General features: G+C 35.8%; 1 protein-coding gene across 5 annotated transcripts in view; it reads right to left on the reverse strand.

Annotated features, from left to right (window-relative positions):
- Positions 1-2,674: 2,674 nt before the first annotated feature.
- Positions 2,675-12,728, reverse strand: part of LOC126368360 (cadherin-86C) — a 245,490-nt gene continuing 235,436 nt past the window's right edge. For 2 of the 5 annotated variants that reach the window (XM_050012281.1, XM_050012280.1), the window contains 8 exons: positions 8,706-8,898; positions 8,176-8,419; positions 7,410-7,995; positions 6,965-7,319; positions 6,571-6,838; positions 6,343-6,473; positions 5,588-5,917; positions 2,675-5,488 (listed from right to left, as the gene is read on the reverse strand). In XM_050012281.1, coding sequence (XP_049868238.1) covers positions 3,055-5,488; positions 5,588-5,917; positions 6,343-6,473; positions 6,571-6,838; positions 6,965-7,319; positions 7,410-7,995; positions 8,176-8,419; positions 8,706-8,898 — 4,541 coding nt within the window. In that variant the 3' untranslated portion in view covers positions 2,675-3,054. Of the gene's footprint in view, positions 5,489-5,587; positions 5,918-6,134; positions 6,201-6,342; positions 6,474-6,570; positions 6,839-6,964; positions 7,320-7,409; positions 7,996-8,175; positions 8,420-8,705; positions 8,899-12,728 lie in introns of those variants that run through there. The other 3 variants (XM_050012283.1, XM_050012284.1, XM_050012282.1) reach the window with 3 other exon arrangements.

The raw sequence follows: 12,728 nt of genomic DNA on the forward strand, positions 1-12,728 counted from the left end.
GATTGAGAGTTCAGATCACGATCCGGAGGTCTGGAGGTTCGAATCCCGATGGGAATCTATCACAATAATCACTTTGTGATCTCTAGTTTGGCTAGGACGTTGCATACGGATTATCCGATTGTCCGAAAGCAAGATTTCGTTTTCAGCGCATAAGAAAATGACAGGTATAACAGAAGTCTACAATAATAAATGGCCACTTATTGCATACTTTAGACAGAAATATGATAGTAAACCCTTAGGCTCCCTTCATAATTTACGTTACAATAAAACGGACATTAGAAACGTTACACACTTAAAATCGCATAAAATATCGCTCGCCCTAACCTTTTTAATGGTCTTGGCTCACCCTCGGGAAAACAAAGAGAAAAAAGTTTGCAAAAAAGTAGTGTTATACCGCGTTATACTGATATTTATTATTATATTAAAAGCAGATCTAGGGTAGGAATTTCGCCGTCGGGCAGCGATTACTGCGCGCGACCAATTTATGGTCAAACTTCTGCGCGGAGGCGACGGCCCGAGTTTTTATTATGATCAGCCCAGTGGACCGTGAAAGCAAGTTGCCGCGGGGAAACGTAATTTCCATACCTCATGTCTGCTTCTGTCGCCCTGGTACTTTCTTAATAAAAGTTGTCTAGTTTTTTTATTATTACTTCTTGTTATATTATTGTAGCGAGGTTTTTTATTCTTAGCTCTATGTTGACAGAGTCAGTGTGAAGAATGAACTTATGATAGTTGTTAGTGTAGGTCAATATTTACTTTGGGAAAATAATAATGTAAGTACGTAAGAATCATCTTTTTTACATTATTAAATATACAGGTAGGTATATAATATTATGTTTATTATATAAAAGTGGTATTATTTTTCATAGCTCTATGTGAATAGGTAGGACTTAGTGTGAAATGAAAATATTTGAGTAAATAATCATTTTAGTGTTCCTTAAAATTATTTCATGGTACCTAAGTAGATTAACTAACTCGTACCTACCTTCTTATCAACAGTAAGTCTTTTCGAATCAACATAGAGTTTATTTATCTAAGAATAAAATAAACAAATCGAAGAATTATTCCATCTAAGAAAAAAGGGAAGGAAAAATAAACAAACGAATAGAAAACTCCCCAGTCATCAAGAGAAAACTTTAAATAAGACGTGAAAAATGGGAATATGAAAAGAAATAATTTTCCGCGAGAGTGCTCTGTGCAAATGAGCCGAATGAGCCAGCCCATGCGAATGATTGAGAGCGATGAAACAATGTTCAAGTTTGCCGTTTGCTTTCATTCGTTGCTTTGATGAGTAAAACAGGTAAACCAATGGCTATTATTTTCTAATCTTCAGGTAAAGAGATGTATTTTTAAAAATTAAAACTTAAGCATAATTTATTTTCTTATGTTTGGTTGTGCTGCCTCACAAAATGATGTTCACAAAAATATTATTTCTGATAGAATTCGCTAAATATTATTATTGAGATTATATTTATTTTATTTAAAAATAAAATAATTTTAATTTACCTATCGTCTACCGATACAGGCAGCGCCATCTATTGTCGGATAGCAGTATTATTTGAGTATCTTATGATATCCTGGTAGTTATTATTATGTTACAGCGACATCTAGGAGTCAATAGAACTTGGCGAAGCAGTTACTAAACACCGTAAGATGGCGTTAAATCCGGCATAGACTTAATACAAAACGACCTCTTTCTGTATTATGTTGTCCTGGTACTTTGCAAGAATTGACTGCCACGTTCAACGACATCAACCTGTCTGACGATGAATGAATGTCACAATTCTTTCAGCCTAAGCCTATTTATTATTCTTGTACATAGTTCTTTATTTATTATTTTATTATGGTGATGATAGTGTGGTAGATGAGTTCAGTTCAGGCCAACAGTTGCTGGATTGAGTTGGAAATAATAATTAGGTAATTATATTAATTATAACTAAATTGAAATAAAAATCGATTTTTGATTTTCTTCTTCTATATTGTGTGGGTTGTATGGAGTATCAACCTCATCAACCCTGGTGTCAGGGATTTTTGGTGAACGACATCGATTTTTTTTTGGAATGAATGTTTGACAGATATCTGTCATAAATTCATACTATTTTTTTGTTTACGTTTCGTAACTTTCGTTCGATAAATTATTATTTTACTTGTAGTATTTTTTGTTTGAATTGATTGATATAATCAGAGTATTCATTCACCGTAACATCCACACATACATAAACTATTACCACCGGGGTAAGCAGAGACTATGGAATTCCATTTGCTTCGATCCTGGCCCACTTCTCTTGCTTGCTTATTGTTTCATACACGGATACCGGTTCAGAGTAGATCGTACTGAACCTTTGCTAAGGACATCTTCAATTTGGTCAATGTACGTCCTTCTAGATGTTCCTCTGCCAGCCCTAACACCAACCTTCGCTAATGCATTCGACCATAACATTATTATTTCAGGTACTTTTATATTCGTTTATTTTCGTGGGTATCTTAACAGCATTCGGGGCTTATTTAAGGCAGTGAAGAAGTAGCATATCAACCTAGCTTTTATTATAATAGTTATTTAGGTATCTATTAATCTAATGATAATAATGATATTTATATTTGGATAAAGGGAAAAAATTAAACAAATTATTTCAATAAGTATATAACTTTATATTTTGTAACAAATATAGATTAGATTTGCACACTGTCAGTATGCATCATAGTGGGATCAAGAAAATATGTACATTGGAAAAATGTTTAAAGCTACTATTATTAATTTAAATAATTATATTTATTATAATCACTATAGGTAATTTCAACATGTGGCATATTTACAAAAAATACTTCTAAACTATTTTTACCAGTCGTCAAATAAAGGCAGTTGATTGTATTTATTATAATATATTATGATATCACTTTAAATACCTAATGTTTCTATATACAAATCCACATTCAAACAATGTTAACTTTAAATTGGACGGAATGTAGTCTTATTAATTTGGTGACTAATAAAATTAACAAGAATATCCAACAGTATAAGGCACTCATACATAGTTAGTTCAAATATAAGGCTTCTTAGTAAGAGGTTGAACTGCTGTCTGGTCTCAGTTGTTTTGTCTGAACATCGTCGTACGCTATGGTGAAGACACTTTTTTTCTTAGTTATTGGTAGTCTCTTAATATTACCTGTTTGCTGGACTAAAGTATTCATGGCAATGCCAGAGTCATTGTCGTCTATTTTCGTAGCATTCCGGTGACTAACATCAGGTACATTATCACCACCTATGTTTATCTTAGAAACATGTACTTCGGGTGCATTCTTACGATCCTCTTCATAGCTAGTTGAGATTGATATACTATGAGTAAGTGCACTTTCAGATATTTCTGGCTTTCGAGCATCTTTATTCTTTAGTTCATCTTGATTTACGTATACAGGTTGTTGCTCAATAGATTGTCTTCTTGGAATATTTGGTTGTGCTCCTAGATATTTGGGAATATGAGTAGGTTGAATATAGCACAAAGGATTTTGGTTTTCATACTGATGTTCATACCTGTGTTCAGAATGCTGAAGTAAAGGATGCACATCAGGTAGGGGCCCTTCAGGTACTGGTGTCACTTTTTCTTCCTTTAGTAAACGTGGATGAATAAATTCACTTTCTTTTGTTTTGAAGTTTTTTTTTACCTCTGAGTTCTCGGCTTGAGCATCTTTGCTAATAATTTTACCGTATCGCCCTGTTTTTTCCTTATCATCTTTTGTGGTCTCCTTCGATGGTCGTTTGGGTTTACTTGGCGCAACTTTTTCAGGTGCAGCGGTCTTGGTGGCGCCCTTTTTACCATACCACTGCATATATCGTGGTAAGCTTTTTTGTATAGCTTTGCCATTTTCTCCATTTTTGACATCGCCGTCAGATTTTTTGCTACTGGACTCCGTATTACTAGAACTTTCTTTTTTAGGCGGCGAGTCATGTCTATCGGAGATTTCTGTTTTCGCGACTTGTGGCTCTACTAATTCGCGAGCTTCTGTAGATGAACCCTGCCTAGAGAAGATAAGATTTCTATTGTCTCTCGATGCGGAACTGCTTCTACTTTTACTGCTGTCGTGTTCTATGGCGAGGCGCTTTGGTGCCTCTTCTGCGCTGACAGGTGACTGTCTTTTCAGTTTTGGCCTCTTATCACTAGCCTCGGATTCCACTTTTTCTTCTAGAGAATCAGAAATTTCCATCAAAACTTCTTTACGTAATCTTGACTTGCGGTCATCTTCTGACATCTTCACATGAGTCGTGTGCACCGTTTCATTTTTGGATGTTGTAACAGTGCTTTTAGTTTTATCTCCATAATTTTTAATACGCTCTTCTCTTTCGTTAGTTTTACTTATTTTAACATGTTTTTCACTTTCCAAAGAAGGCGAAACATCGCTTTCTTCAATAATGGGAGTTTTAATCTTTCTTTTTAGTTCATAAATTCTTAAACTACGTCTAGGGTCTTTGTACTTTATTTTCTTTTTAGGCTTCTTTCTCTTTATCCACGCCACTTTCTTTGTGTCATCCTCTACTACCATTTCTGATTCGTCTTCACTGTAAGAATCATTGTCACTTCTCGCTTTTCTTCTGTTTGGCTTCAGCATTTCTGGTTCTGTCTGCGTACCTATGTGACATTCAGTTTGTGTAGCCATAACAGATTGGCCAGGCAAGCTCTGTGTTTCCAGTTTGATCTCAACTTGCGACGCTGTTTCGTGGTTTTGCATCATTCTTTCCCGTTCTATGAGTATTTGGTGTAAGAGTTCATTTTGTTTTCTTAGAGAGGATTCTAGCAATTCCTGGTGTATTGTAGATTTGTTTTGCATTTCTAATAACGCTGACTGTAAGTAATCAGTTTTCAATGGAACCAGTCCTGGTACTTCTGGCGGAATATTTGTATAATCATGAAACTGATTTTGGATGTCACTTCCTAGGTGTGATCTTTGACCAACGCTTTTACCATCTTTTTGTGACACGTTATCTAAATCTGTTGTTACTTTGCCCATTCTTTCTCTTATATGTTTAGCTTCTTCGCCTTGTTCTCGTATAAATCTTTCCATTAGTAGTTCTTTGCCGTCAACTACAACATATTGAGTTTGTGGTATTAATGTCACAGGTCTTTGTTGATGAATTGGAAGATTAACATAACGTTCTTCTTCATTCTTGCCTCTCGTTACTAACCTCAGTATTTCTGTGTTCCCTTCTTTGATAAAGTACTGATCTCTTCCTAGGGAAGATGGAGCGCGATCTTTTTTTGACCTATCTTTTTCGTTTAAATTCTTATCGCCATCAGGTTTGAGGAAGACACCGACGTCGGAACCGCGATCTATTTCGTGTCTTCGAATAGAGTCGTTGTCCTGTTCTCTTCTCTGATAATGTAGGGTGGCTATTCTGTCGTAACCATTTTCTAAATCTTCAATGTATTCCTTGTGTTTGTTCGCAAAGGCGTCTTGAAGTTGCATTTCTTTAGTGTAGATTATGTTAGGGCCATCCCTGAAACAAGGTAAAATGGAATGTGAATTACACTGGAAATATTATTATTTTATAAATTACGTCATTTATCTAAGCGCATATTTAACAGATCGTACATACCGCATTCGGAAGGATTGTCTAGCATCATTATTGTATTTGTAGTCATTGTCTTCTGCAGCATGTACGAATTCCTGCCGTATATCGCCAGGAGTTGAAGCCGGTTTATTTGCATCTTTTGACCTGTAGTTTCTTTTGTTGAACTTCCACTGAGTCGGTTTCGTCCTCAAATCTGCTTGCTCTGCGCTCCATGCTTCTCTCCGTCTCCACTCTGTCGCTTGTATTGATTTATTTTCTATATTTTGCGTCGACTTGTTTTCCCTCCCAAGTCCCTTGTCTCGGACCACTAAATGCACGTCGTCCTCTGTGGAGTTGACACGTATCACTCTTTTCCTAGAATTTATTAAAGTATATCTATGTACCTAGCTGTTCTGTTATAACTTAAATATTAAATTTTCTATATGATTGTGAAAATAAAATTTAAACTTCAGAACATGCAAATTAATTATATGTTGCGCTGTAAGTAAATTAGTAAAAACTTATTTAAAAGAATAAATAAGACTATAAAAAAATAATGAAAGTGAATGTTTTAAAACAAAAATGTTATTACCTAAAACGTAGCAAAGCTGACGTGAAATAACATGCACTGGTTGGTTAATTGGTGGTGCATTTTAGTCTGTTAATTAGAAAAATGAAATATTAGTAGAAATTAACAAAGAAAATAAGAAATAAAACTTTGGTGAAGATGAGATGGTGTAGCTATTTATTGTGAAGAAGCAGTATGAAACTACACTAATAAAATATACAGTTGAAATTACCTAGGAGGCATGTAAAGAGGGCATCCCTCACAGATACAACAGCATATTAGCAGAAGTAACACGAGAGCTACTAATATCGCCAGCAATATTAATAGCCAGAATAGTAAACGGCTTTCTGCTTTGTATAAACCCTGAAAAAGAAAGAATTTGATGAAAATACTTATTACATTAACAAGAATTAATTTATAGTACGTAGCATATAACATTACAAAGTAAGTATTAACTTACAGCATCTCCACCATCAGCTGTAGATGTGTGCTGATTCTGGCCAGTTCCAGTTCCCATACCAGTATTGGTGTTACCACCAACACCACTAGTATTCACGGTACTACCACCGTTATTTCCACCAGAACCTGACCCCAAACCAGTATTCGTCACAGGTTTGATGCCAGATTCAGTATCGTATGAATTCTGATTTTTCGCCAGTTGCTCTTGAAGCTTCGCTACGTCTATGGCAGTGTTTCCAGACATGCGAACAAGTGCTATTACTTCACTCCTAAAAAAAAAACAGGAGGGTAGTAATCGCTTAAAATAGAATAAGTGCAACAATATGCCAAACAGGTACAATACGGTAAGTGAGTAGGTAACCATTATTGTCAAAATGACCTTCAAGAATACTTACTTGTCTTGACTAGACGCCTGGCCGCTTAAATCAGTAGCACCATTATTATTTCCTTTGTAAGGTTTTATTTCTACTATCGTCACTTTCCCTCCCGAAAGAGTGCTTAGCACTTCTTCTAGTTTCTTCCTATCTGGATTTGCACCGGGAACTATGAACGACATCGTCCTAGTTTTGCTCTCTGGTGGATAAATCTTCACTATTGTTGAAGAATATAGTCTAGGAACACCTAAATCATAAGCTCTTATTGTAAGCACGTATACTTCGCTTTCTTGGTCGTTGTTGTCGTATTGTCGCTTTTGTCTGTGGACATTTTGTTTTTTTGATCGTTTTAATGCTTCCAGAAGGTACAGTTCACCTGAAAAAGATGGGAAGATTATGAATTAAGTTAATATTGACCCATTTAAAGAAAGCTATATTCATTTTTTTATAAAGTGTGATAATTTACCTGTTTCTTCATTAATAGCGAACTTTCCTTCAACATTCCCTTCTATGATTTCATATCTTACTACATTATTTGGTGGCTCAGTGTCTTTGTCAACTGCCTTTACAAACGCGGACGAAGTGAAATTATTCAGACTGGGGGAGAGAACAAATTCGTACAAGGATCTCTCAAACTCTGGTGGGTTATCATTTACATCTAACAACATAATATTTAATGGCACTGTTACTCTTAAACCTACACCGTCATTATCTCTAGCCTCTACTAAGAAATGCAAATCTGGCATTGCTTCACGGTCAAAGCCGTGGTTATTGGTTGCTACAGTTATTAGCCCTGATAGGGGATCTAAATGTAGCGATGTGTTTAAGTATCCTAATATGGCAGTGAATTGGATTTTTCCGAAGGCTCCCGTGTCGACGTCATCAGCTGCTACTTGTACAAGTTTGGTGCCGGCTGTGACGTTCTCAGGGATCTCGACGTCATACGACTGAGCCAGGAATACTGGGGGGTTATCGTTGACGTCATTCAAGTATACGGTAACGTTCGTCGTAGCTGATAAGTTCGTAGCTGGTCCCAATTCTTGAGCCAAGATCTGTAAACATGAATAATTTGTTATGATTATTTTAGTTCGATCATAAAATGGCCAGTAGATGATTCTATAAAATAATAAGGTCTCAAATTCTCATTAGATATTTAAACCGCCCAAAACGGACTTTTATAAATATTAAATTTATTAAGTCATGATAACTATCTAATCTACCAGATAGCTCACCTGAAAAACTACAGATTTTCTGGCTTCGTAATCCAGCATGGTGTTATCCCTGACTTTGATGATAAACTGGGCATGTCTTTCAGCCACTGTAGGGGTTATTTCGAAAGTTCCGTTGTTTCCCAGTAGAGTCAACGAGAATACTCCATTCTTTCCTGCGTCGTTGTCGCTCACTTGTGGGATGTAGGGGTCGTTGAAGGTCAACGCCGTACCTTGAGGAGCGTTCTCATCTAAGTAGGTGATGTAGCTGAAATTGGGAGAGAAAAACTGTGAGAATTTCACATTGTCATGTCATGTTTTGGAATAAGTTAAGCTATGTAATTTATTGTAGATTGGCGTCGGATAGCTTTAACTACTAAGCTAAAAACTTAGGGATCACTGAGGGTACTTAATTCAATAAAGACAACATTCTGGAGCATACTTCAGCGGTGCAAACCATTGTCTAGGAAACCTATTCTGGCGAAGAGGGAACTATCATAACCTAAACATAGAAGCTAACATTGAAATAAAACTCAATAAGTAGAGCAACTTACAACTGATTCTCAAAGTAAGGCGGCGAGTTCTCCCGCTCAGGCAGTATGAATGCCAGCTGGACTGTCGAGGACATGGCTTCAGGCTCTTCTCTGGATAGCCGCACCTCCTCAGCCACCACCGTCAGTAGGATCGGAGCACCAGCGTGGGAGATGGCTGCGATCTCTTCTATAGGCCGCTCGAGGGTCACTTCACCTGGAAAATTGTTAGAGCTGTTGAGCAGAGTGTCAATCTTCATAAATCGCTAAAAGATAAGTAAGTGGTAGTCTAAATCAAAAATACCGTAAAAAATATTGTTTTCAATGTTGGGTCATCAGAGAACACTTTTTGTTTGTTTAAAACGAAATTTTAGAATCTCTAACATAGAGTTGGTAAGGAAGAAGTTGTAGGTATCTTATTCTAATCTATACGATTTTCTAACCTCTGCGGACCGGGATTTTGCCATACATTTATTGTAATGTAAATAGGTAGGTACGTATTTACGCAACGTATAACGTTATAATATATGAGGTTTGGGCTACGGTGGAGTAAAAGCAGTACGATCTTTGAAATTTAGAGCTCCATCTAGGGAGAGATTTCGGTAATAATAAGTTCGGAGGAAGTCCTACTGAAACACTAAAACACCGCGAATCGGAAGATTAGGTATCGTAGTAGTTCCTGGATTTTTCGCTAGATGGCAGTAATCATGAAAAATCTAAAAAGGAATATGATTATATATTTTAATGAGGACAATTTAACATACTCTAACTTACCTACAAATATTATAAAACACTACGGTATCAAGTTATGAACTCGCTTCGTGGACAGCACCTAATGATCATGCAAATGCAACATAACATAAATTATGCCATAAAAAGGATAAATTGCTATTCTAGGCTATCTTATGCTGATTGATCAATTTCGACTTGTCTTATTAAGTACAACGTAAAAATGCTGATCAGCATTTATATAATAGAGCTGGCATTAAGACCTAGGCAGATAAAATCTTTAACATGTTTTTATGTCTTAGTGTCATAATGGGCATATTGTTAAGTTATGAAACTTGTGAACTAATCACGTTACATCATGGTAAGCATTGTAAAATTCCTTCATAGTTAGTTACATAGAATAAGTAGGTACCTGGTTATGTATGCGATTGAGGAAGGTGCGTATGTTAGGAAAGTAAAATGAAAGATGTTTGTCAGTTGGTTTCTTTTCAGTTTCATATCAAAACCTTATGTGCCTATCTACTGAACCAATCAAAACCAAGTCAAAATTCCCGTTCAGAGAACACCTTTTGATATTCAAATTACTATTTTATCCATCCTACAGTTCTACCAATATCCTCATAGAAAAGTATTATGATATGACTGATTATGAAATATATAGGACAAAGGTAGGTAGGCAGCTTGCGTCTTCAGAAAAGACACTCAAGACAGGCTAAACTCCATCTAAACTAAACTGCCATCGCATTTCTATTAGCAAATCCATAACAATGCGTATGACGAATACTTTATTGCATACACAGGAAACAAAAAAAAATACAAAACAAAAGAGAAATAGAAAGGTACAATTGGCGGCCATATTGCTAAGTAACAATCTCTTCCATGCAACCTTTGAGTATAGGAGATATTTAATATTACTTATAATGATATAACCCTACCTGGTACCCTACCTGGCTACTACCTACTTCGATAAAGTAGCAAAAGACATTCACTACGTAAACAAAAAATAGTACCATAGACCTTCATTAGTCTTTCAAACTCTAGTAGCTGTCAGTGATAAAAACTTTCAATTAGCATACAAACGTGGTCCCTCTACTATTAACAAGATCACTTTGTCTCGGTGACAAGAAGCAAAATTAAATAGCTGCTCATTAATTTTTCATGGCACTCGTATAAATTAGTACTACATCATTCATGTCATTGTCCGTAGAATTGCAATTAGGTAGGCTACTTTTGAGTCTGTGGTTAGAATAAATTATGGTAGGTACATACTAAGGATAATAGGTCTATTATTAGCTTTCTTTTTCATTGGAATTGAAATAAAGAATAAACCCACCTACACAGAATATAATACGTTCAACAAAAAGAGGTGGAATTTTCTGTGCGTAGAAAAAATTGATTCCGCGGACGATTTCTCAACTGGAGATTTGTAGAATCCCAGGGTTATGCAGGACCCCACGAAGAAGAAGAACCTTAAATTATACGTAGTTAATGCTAATTTCCTGCTAACGTTCAGTTTGTAATAGCCCACCATCCCGAGGAAGAAAAGGGTAGGATATATCAATGGGTATAAAGGGAAGACTTCATATTGCCTAATGTTCAGGTTCCTCAGAAACTTATTTTGAATTTCAAAGTATTTTCACAATAATATTTCAGGTGAAATATTGACTTGACTTTAAATTCAGATATATTATATGATCTGTGACTTTACCAACTCCTACAATACGCCGCATTCAAACTTCGAAGAACCGTTAAAACTTATCCAAAGCTATTGCCGTCTCCATACTAGTAAAGTTATCGTATTAATCACAACACCTTATACGAACTGAATGGATATCCAGATTCAATTAGTTGGTAAGACTCCAAAGTTGATGTCCAACTTGTATTTGTTGGGCGAAATTGTGAAACTCCTTTCCTGGTGTTTTATGTTCCGCTTACACCTTATACACCCAATTGAATGGTATTTTTAGATGTATCTGAGATTATTTACAGCTATCGCATAAAGCGTGTCACGAAATGAAACCATGTTAACCGATTTTGAACATGCGAGGGCTTAACATACAACGTGTACCTAAATGTGAAATACTGTGGGAAATATAAATGTTAACGTACCTAGGTACACCTGCAGAACAGAATCAGGTACGGCAGATACGTTTGCAAAATTAGACACACACAAATTCAAAAATAGGAATAAGACAGTAAAACATTTAGAAAAGTTAAAACGGAAGAAAAATTAAGTGTTTTTTAATGGGTCATCTCATGAGTTTGACTTGAAATCTATCCAGGACAATCTTATTTATTTAATCATTTATTGTACACAGGATAACACAGAAACACAATATGACATCATGAGGAGAGACAAAAAGCACAACTTATTTCTAACAGTCTTCCAGTAGGCCTGGGAGCCCCTGGCCCCTGGGTCCTTGGATAATCTTCTTAAGTTGGTTCATTCAATTATGTTTTTTAATCGTAAATTCCCAAAAGCAATCCGTGAATTTGAATCACAAACAAAAACTTTACAATTACAACTACCAGGCCAACATAAAATAAAGGATCCTGCTACGAAAGCGGACGCTGTCAAAAACAATTTGCTTCTCAAAGCTATCCATGGCTTATCGGATCGGTTGGTTATACCGTCCCTTATTAGTACTGATAAAGTCAGACTTTGCCGGTATTGTCAACGGCTCTAACGGGCTTATTATGAAGTGGACTAAAACAATAGGGTATAGGCAAGGTATAGGAAGCAGTAGGGTCTAATGAGCCATTATTCCACTGCGGGTAGGAATGTATTAGCAACACTATTAATGCTCGCTGTTTGCTCAAAGAGAAAGCTTTGTGTTCCGTTCGTCGTTAGATGTGTAAATGTTTGTATAATCTAGTGTGGAAGTTGGCAACTATTAATTAGAGGTGTTTGTGAAATGTAGATGGTTTAATGCTGTGTTCTTGAATTAATTGTAAATATCAGTTCAGTAGTACAAAAGTTGTGAAAGGTTATTTCAAGTATGTCGAAAAATTTCTACTTATAGGTATTTTTAATTTTGTTATTTCTCTTCCTCACAAAATTTTATTGGAATTTTCGTATCGAATAGTAAAAAAAAACATAGATTGGTTCACTGCCTTAAGTTTCTAATAATATTCTCGTAAAAGGAATATAACGATTTTACTATACGCCGCTACTATTAAAACCGAGGTACCCGATGGTTATAGCCGTTGTAAAAGTTTATACTCCTTTAGTTGGTAACGTAATTATGATTATAAATAGTGCCAGGATTCCTACTTTTACTTACGTACCTGTTTACATTTATAATTATGTTTGGGTCA

This window comes from Pectinophora gossypiella, chromosome 7, assembly GCF_024362695.1.
Source record: "Pectinophora gossypiella chromosome 7, ilPecGoss1.1, whole genome shotgun sequence".
Classification (NCBI taxonomy): domain Eukaryota; kingdom Metazoa; phylum Arthropoda; class Insecta; order Lepidoptera; family Gelechiidae; genus Pectinophora; species Pectinophora gossypiella.